Below are 8,365 nucleotides of genomic sequence, written 5' to 3'. Positions count from 1 at the left end.
AACACTACAGCAAACTGCAGCAAAAGGGCTTGCCTACAGAAAAGCAGTGTGGCCATAGCAGCTCAAAGGACGCAAGCTCGCAAGGCCACACTGTCTCCAGCTGCATATAAAGGCCGTGAGCACTCTGATCTGTGTATGCAGTGGAGAACATCCCAACAAGGTGATATATTAAGATCAGAGAAATGCTTTGCTCCTTAAAATGAGAATTATACCTAAGGAGCAGACAATTTTATTATTTTTTTCTTTAAATCCCGGCTATTAAAGTTGGTTAAGTATTTGCTATCCAGCACGATAACTTGAGATGGACGGCCATGGGAAGTAAAGGAAACTATGACATCGTTAGAATTACAGGTAAGACAAGGGGAACCCAAAGCACAGACGATAACACAGAAAAATTTTCAGAGAGTACAGATGCCATGACATTTATTAAAAGGCATGCTACAATGCTATACTTGTTAGGAAAAGAGACTGAGGTTCCCTGTAACAGGTATCAAATATACAAACCGAAGGAAAACGGAATCAATATTGTAGTGTACAGAAGCTTGAATTAACCATGCACTACACAGTTAGAAAATATGGTTTTTAATATTTTCTCCTCTTTGCATTTATAACATAATTCACTTAGACAATCACAGAATCCTTTTCTTCCAATACCACAAACTGTATTACAAATGAAATCTGGTACTGCTGCTTATCAAAATATACAAGACAATCGCTATTTTCTATAAAACCACTTTATATGTTAACTTGTTCCCAAAAACCTTTTTTTTTTCCTTTTTGGCCTGGTTTAAAAAAATGTTGTTACAAATATTTACAGCATTTTCTTCTGTTAGATGAACATTCTTACAAACAGAAAAAGGGAATTTTATGAACAGACCATGGAAAACACCAGACAATATTAGAGGTTTTAGCTGTGCTATCCCCGCAAATACAGTACTGAAAATGGCCGTCCTTGCTGTCCACTCATTCTGTTCACAGGAAAATTCCCATTTTCTCTAAGTAGAGAAAATTTCATCAGGAGGAAATGGAAAGTCAAGGCCGCTCTGCATGGGATCTCTCAGAAAGGAGCTCAGGGAAAATGCTTCACAGATGAGTTAAAACCAGAACAGGCAGTCTTTGGTCAGAGCAATGAGGTGACATTTCAGTGTAAAACTTGGTGTGGTCAGCAATCTTTGTAATCAGTACTTCCTGGATATGGGATGTATTTTTTAAAGATCTGGGTAACAAGGAGTGGTAAGAAAAAAAAGAAAGACTAGAGTATGATATTCTTAACGACACCAAACACAACTACTTAGAATACCTGTTCTTAGAACTACTATGAACATAACAAAACTCTGTTGGCAGCGTTAAGTGAAGTTTGCCATAAGCAGCTTTCAGGCATGACAGTTATCATCACCAAGGTCCCTGTTCTCTGGAGCATATGCCTCAGCCTGTGACAGCTAAGGTGACCACCATGAAGACAGAAAGCAGTTCTGCTCCTGTACCATACAACGCTCTGCTTTCTGTGCGGAAGCAGATGTGCAGCTGAGCTTTTGTTTACTCAGGCCTGTTTGTGGGACAACATTCCCTTAAACTGTATAGTACACATTTCCTGAAAAATCAAAATACCAATGCTACCTTAGGCTCAAATAGGAAGAAAAGGTCAATAAGACTACTGAAGGCACATAAACTTTGGTCCTGTTTTGTTTTTCTCCTTTACACCCCCCCAATTAACATTTCTGTAATTTTTTTTTAACAATTCACAAATACCTGTTAGGATTTGCTCTGAAAAAGACTGCAAACAGTCTTCTACTAAAACAACCCTTTAAAAAACAGCCGAGTTATACTTTAAAGTTATGTACACTCTAAACTGGGTTTGTTTTAGCACAACAGTGAACAGAGTCTGACAGTTTTCTTCTCTTTGACAGTAGATCAAGACAAAGGGAAAGCCGAGAAAAATGCTCTCACCATTGCAGTACACACTGGCTTTCTAGGAGGTAAGTCTGGGGTTTACAAGTGGATTCGCTGAGGCACAAAAGATCATTATTTCTGAGTTTATCATTTTCTGTCCAAGACTATTTAGTGGAACTACAAGAGAAACTACACAATAATATATTCATTCAAATATAAATGCTCTGTGTGGTGAAATGAAGACTTGAAAAATTGACACTTTATAGATTCCTAAGAGCTGTTTGTTTTATCTTGGGGGTAGATGAGGACACAGTCTTATGTAGCAAGGCTGGCATGGAACTTATTCTGTAGTCCAGGCGGAGTTTAAAAGACAACATTCGGCCTCCAGCACTGTGATTATAGCTGTGTGCCACCATGCCTGACTCACAAGGGCTAGTTCCTAACCTTAACAGGTCCTTAATCAGCACGGCAGGAAAGGACAAAGAAGGAATTAAAGATAGCAGCTATGGCTCTAAAGCATTCAGTCCCAACACTGCTACAAAGAACTGTGTCTAGTATTTAGTCCCGAAGATCTCATGGCATTTTATGGGGATATGGGGGAATCCTGAAACTCTAGCTCATATCAATTAAGAAAATGTATGATTTTGTCTATTCTCATATAACACAAAACACATTTTACCAGTATATGAGTTATGCAAACCCCAAAGTAAAACATCTTGCTATACAGCACTATTTTTAAATGTGTACTGCTATTTCCTTAAGTCCTGAATTTATATATGCTTAGTTAGGATACCTTGAAAAGTGATATGACAACACTCCCCCAAATAAAGTAAATTAACCCAGCAAGGCATTCACAGCAAAAATAAACCACTGCTAAAAGATACTGAATAAGTGCATGCCAAAACAAAAATACAGATCAAAATTTTCCATCACCCCGGTATTTAAAACTATGCCAACACAAATATGTAGACCTCTATAATTCAAACAATCAAGAGCTCAATGTGGACAGCATCCATATGCTACAGCTAATTTTAGACACAATCTGATGACTTCAACATGCTCTTTTAAAATAAGCATATCCTACATTCCCAAATCTTAATTTTGTTAATTTTGTCAATAAATTAAAATGTACGTAATGTGCATATGTATATATAACATTAAAAGAGTATATGTATGTATATACACTTATTTATACACACACACACACACGCACACATATCTACACAAATTCCTGAAAAGGATTTCAGTGTTCTCTCAATTTAAAGGCCATCCCTACTTCAGAATTACATTCAAGACTTTTATGATTTCCCTCTGTTATCAGTAACTTTTGCTACACTTATGCTGGATGTTATGTCATGAAGTAATAAATTACATAGTTCCCAACTCAAAATAAAGGAAGCAATCCAATTTAAAATGTCACTGAAAATTAATAGTGTCTGTGTGAAAAGAGCAAATTTGGGGAGACAGTTCCAATTTCTCCTCCTTTATTCGGTATTCAGGAGAAAACATACCTCAAATGTAAGTGGGAAAACACCCAATTGGGTAATTATCATGCCTAATCTATTCAGCCAATACTAAGGTCACCGCATCTGAAATGTCCCAAGCTAGCATCTCTCTCTGTCTGTTCTATGAACTGTTGCTTCTTGATTTTAAACAATGTATAATTATCTCTTTCAGCTTCTATTTTCTATAAAACTTTTTCTTTCTTTTAAAAAAGTGAAAAATGTATGTTCAAATTAATGGCTGAAAACAGAAGAATGAGATACTCTTTAAAAGATGAGATGATCAAATTTGAGAATATTAAAAGTGAAAAGGGGTGGACAAAATTGATCCCTTTGACAATTCTGTATTTTAGAAACCGATTAAGCATTGAAGGAATAATTAACAAAAGCAGTTTTATATTAAGAAGAAACAATTTTACATGATATAATCACTGAATTAACATGTACCTTACATTCAACCAAAAGCGTAAGAGGGTAAGAGTATAAAAAATAACCCACTTTCTCAAATTCCAAATATGTGGACATTCAGTAATGAAGTTCCATTAACAAGATAATCAAGTTCTTGAGTGCTGAGAAAGAATCGAGTAATCCTGAGACAAATCCTAACTGCGATGAAGGTCAGACAGATGTGAACTGATACACAGTTCTGCAGCTCTGACTTTACAAGAAGGCTGGAGGCAACCAGCGGTCACAACAGAGGCCTACAGGTGCACACCGAGTTATTCCCAAACCACTCACCCTTCCCTAGCCCATCACTATACCAAAGCACCAAAAATTTGAATAAAAACTATTACTTATTGAAACCACTTAAAATTGCAATGAAAAAAGGGGGGAAAAAACCCTTAAAATCCAAGACAAGGAAAGAAATAACAGAATGCTCACCAAGCCCACAATTTATCTTTCTAGATATTTAGATAAAACTCTAATCTACTATATCTTAAGCACATAATAAGGCACATAATAAGAAATTAAGTAAATACACAGTAATTCTGAGTATTAGAGATTATAGTGGTACAAAAAACCCTTGAGATTTTTTTCTAAAAGAAGACCTTACCAAAAATAACTTTTAAAAAATCTGTCAAACCATATGATAGACCTGAATATTTTCCTTAAGACTGTAAACTTTTTTTCTGAAAACAATTATAAAAAAGTAGGATTATTTTTCTTTTAAAATTTTCCAAGATCATATTACATTACTTGACAAATGTCATTTTGAAATTCAAAACATAATTTTTTTCCTAAAATGGTTCATTATTCTGATATTGTAACAGATCTAGGCTGAATTCCACTTGTTTCCCTGGGGACAATTGCAACACTTTGCGTTTCCAAAAAGTCTTTGAAAGGGAAGATATGCATTATTCAAAGGAGTGTCATACAGTGAAAAAAAATCATTGAAAGAAAGCATGCATCTTTATAAACCTGCTTCCAATATAACTCCATGTGGTTATGTATAATAACTATCAATAGATGTAAATATCTGATATAATTTAAAAGTGAACATCATTTTCTACAGGGAAACTGCTTAATCATAAAGTTAAAAACTTGGCTGTAAGTGGTTTAAATTACATCAAGAAATTGTAAAAGTCTGTATGCCTAAATTCCTCAAAGTACAAAGGATACTAGAAATGTCATGTAAGGCTGATCTGGACCCAAACTTAAAGTCTGTCCTTTTGAAATCTAATTCAGGGAATTAAATTATTTAAAAAATATTTTCCTGATCTTTTTTTCCTGAAAGTTATTTTCATAGAAACTGCAGTACAAAGGAAAAGCAAACCTTTGATCATACACTGGTGGGAAAAATCGGAGAAAAAAAGGAATATCTCGTTTTGAATGTACTTGAATATTAATCAAACTCCCAAAGAGTTACTTTTGTGAAAGAGGCAGAATTGGTCTTGAGCTGCTAAAGTCTGTGCCTGAAGACTTTACTGAAATTATGGTCCAGTTTAAGGAGAACATTCACAGAGAGCTCAGATGGTGGACTTTGAGAAGGAAACTCTGAGGTGGTGATTCTCTCCAAGATCATGATTGTGAAGCTCAATAAGGGCCTGGATTGCTTCTTCCACAGACCCCAACTGAATCAGTGCCATCTTACGATCTTTCCTAAAATGACCAAAAATAAATAAATAAATAAATGAATGAATGAATGAATGAATGAATAAATAAATAAATAAAAAGTACAATTAATTTTGGTTTTAAACCTACTCCTTACACCAAAGGACTTTGCAGAACTACTTTAAAAAGCTACAAAGCATGTTAAATAATGTTAACTACTTTCAAAAGCAAGGACTTACTGAAAGAATTTAAAAGCCTTCACTGAGCATCCAGCGTCTATGAAAAGGTTCTTCAAATCATCCATTGTAACAGAAGGGCTGCAAAATATCAGAGTATCAACTACATTAGTCCCATTGGCAAGAGAGTCACAGATGTGCTCTGACCACCGTCAGATCCCTAAGCACTTATGTTCCAACAATCTCTTCCAAGCCCCAATAGTCAAGATGGATAGAGACATGCTTGGAGATAGTATATATATATATATATATATATATATAAAAATATGTATTCTCTCAAAATGATTATTTCTCACACTATTGGCATTAGTAATGAACTCTAGTAAAGCTACTTCTCCAGCTCTGGCTTACTAGCTATAGCCCAGAATTATACACTCTTTATAGCTTTCATGGTGTTTGGAAGGTATATGGATTGGCCAGTTTCTAAGAATATTTACACCTGGGCTATCTTCCTCTCATACTGCACAGAGATGTCCTCTGTATCCCTTAGGACAGCACAGAAATGACCATGCATGTTGAGAACTGAATCCAGGGTTTTCCACATAGCAAGAACAAGCTCAACCAATGAGTTACATTCTCTGATACCTCTTTGCCTGGCATTTTGACTACAAGCTTACAAGACATACTCAGAGACCACTTAGTTGAGCCATCTCTACATTCCTAATTAAAAGTGTGATATAATAAATATTGAATACTAAGGTAAGGTTGGGGGTAATGTTATACAGCGATGAGTAACTAGTACAGTGGTCTATCACGTAGGCAGTACATGACGAAACGACATCACTGATTCCTCAGTGTAACAGACCTGTGCTTACAACTACATTCCTTACTCATTTGTATACCCTTTTGAATTAATTATTCCTAGTCTGAGTTCCATTAACAGACTGAAACTAACGACCTTATTTCAAAGACTACTATAAATAACTATAAGGGGCAGAGCAGTTATCAGACTAGAGCTCACAGAAAAGTGGAGTGTTGATGCTTAATGGGACAGTTTCAATTTGAATAATAAAAAGGTAATGCAGATAGGAGTGAATAGTTACACAAAAATATGAATGTTCTTAACGTAAAGTGTGCACAGCACTATAAACTGAACAGTCAAAATAATCAACATCATTATTGGGTGGCAGTGCCGTACACCTTTAATCCCAGCATGCAGGAGGCAGAGGTAGGCAGATCTCTGAGTTTGAGGCCAGCCTGGTCTACAGAGCGAGTTCCAGAGATCAGAGATAGAGAAATCCTGTCTAGAAAAAAAAAAAATCAAACAAACAAACAAACCCAAAAAAATTCACCAACCAATTAACCATCCACACACACAGACAGATACTTAACAATAACAAGCCCATCATAATAGCATAATTCCAAATATCATGAACCCAGAACACTCACTTTCCAGGCCTCGTATGTCTGTCCTCGCACCCTTCTGACCTGACCTCCAAAAAGAAAGAATAAAAGGGGGGGGGGTCCAATTTGTGTTGCCCATATACTCACTGTTGCATGGGCACACTCTTGGTGGTCATGAAGAAAAATGAGTGCTTCCCCACCGACACCCCCGCCAGAAGCCATCAGTTGTGGAGAACCTCATCATAATTTCTTAAGAGTTCTCTTCAATGGCTTTCTGTCTAGGCTGTTCCTATTTTTCTTTGAAAGGTCAGAGACTAAATATCTCATGCTGTGTGTGAACTATACAATCTCTATTGCAAGCACTCAATTTCTTACGTAGCTCCAAGGCAACAGAGATACTGTGTTAATGAATGAGTACAGTGGTTTACATCACATTTACATCTTGTGTGTCTACCAAAGGAATATCTACATATAATTTCTCCCCCCGAGGCCTGGAAAGTGAGTGTTCTGGGTTTACTTTCATGTATGTCTGTGCAGCTTTGGAGCCTGTCCTAGAACTCACTCTGTAGGCCACGCTGGCCTCAAACTCAGAGAACCACCACTAGGCTACATATACTTATTTTTATCCTCACTTTAAATAGAGAAAATCCTCAAGTGTCGATAATTTCACTTTTAAGGGCAGGATTAGGGACTGGAGCGGTGACTCAGAGGTTAAGAGCACTGACTGCTTTTCTGGAGGATGTGGGTTCAATTCCCAGCACCCACATGGCAGTTTACAACTGTCTGTAACTCCAGTTCCAGGGGATCTGACATCTTTGTACAGACATAAATAAAAGTAAAACACCAATGTACATAAAATACACAGGAATTTATAAGTCTTTAAAAATGTCTTGGAAAAAAAAAATAAAAGGTATGATTGGAAATGAAGGCTCTCCACAGCATGATGGTACATAAAAGTTGGCGATAGATGAGAACTATGAAGTTTAGAACAATTTTATAGCTTTTGCTTCTCCCAAGCCACATATTACAGATTAATTATCAAAAGAACTTATTAGATACATACGGGATGTTGGAAAGATGTAGAGTGGCTGACGGCGGGAAGATATTCTGGAAGTTCTTTGAGCCGGGCTTCTTAAAGCGATGTAGGGGACTATTGCTGAAGTCCTTAGTCAGACCTTGGTCTTCCTGTCCCTCTCTAGGGAGCTGAACGGCTTGGTGTTTGGACAGTGTAGCACGAAGTACTTTTCCATAAAGTCTCTGACCACTTAGATGGTTCATTGCTATAGAATAGGAGAAAATGAGGAAAGTTTGAATATTGAGATTCTTAATTAATAGCAAGTT

General features: G+C 36.5%; 1 protein-coding gene across 6 annotated transcripts in view; it reads right to left on the bottom strand.

Moving 5' to 3' along the window:
- Nucleotides 1-395: 395 nt before the first annotated feature.
- Ptbp3 (polypyrimidine tract binding protein 3) overlaps nucleotides 396-8,365 on the bottom strand; it is a 77,922-nt gene continuing 69,952 nt past the window's right edge. For all 6 annotated transcript variants that reach the window (XM_087897108.1, XM_087897107.1, XM_087897106.1 and 3 more), the window contains 3 exons: nucleotides 8,088-8,304; nucleotides 5,684-5,761; nucleotides 396-5,492 (listed from right to left, as the gene is read on the bottom strand). In XM_087897108.1, the coding sequence (XP_087753234.1) occupies nucleotides 5,360-5,492; nucleotides 5,684-5,761; nucleotides 8,088-8,304 (428 nt within the window). In that variant the 3' untranslated portion in view covers nucleotides 396-5,359. The remainder of the gene's footprint in view (nucleotides 5,493-5,683; nucleotides 5,762-8,087; nucleotides 8,305-8,365) is intronic.

Source organism: Myodes glareolus, chromosome 16 (genome assembly GCF_982192425.1).
Source record: "Myodes glareolus chromosome 16, mMyoGla1.1, whole genome shotgun sequence".
In the NCBI taxonomy this organism is placed as follows: domain Eukaryota; kingdom Metazoa; phylum Chordata; class Mammalia; order Rodentia; family Cricetidae; genus Myodes; species Myodes glareolus.
This window is presented reverse-complemented; position numbering and strand designations above follow the sequence as displayed.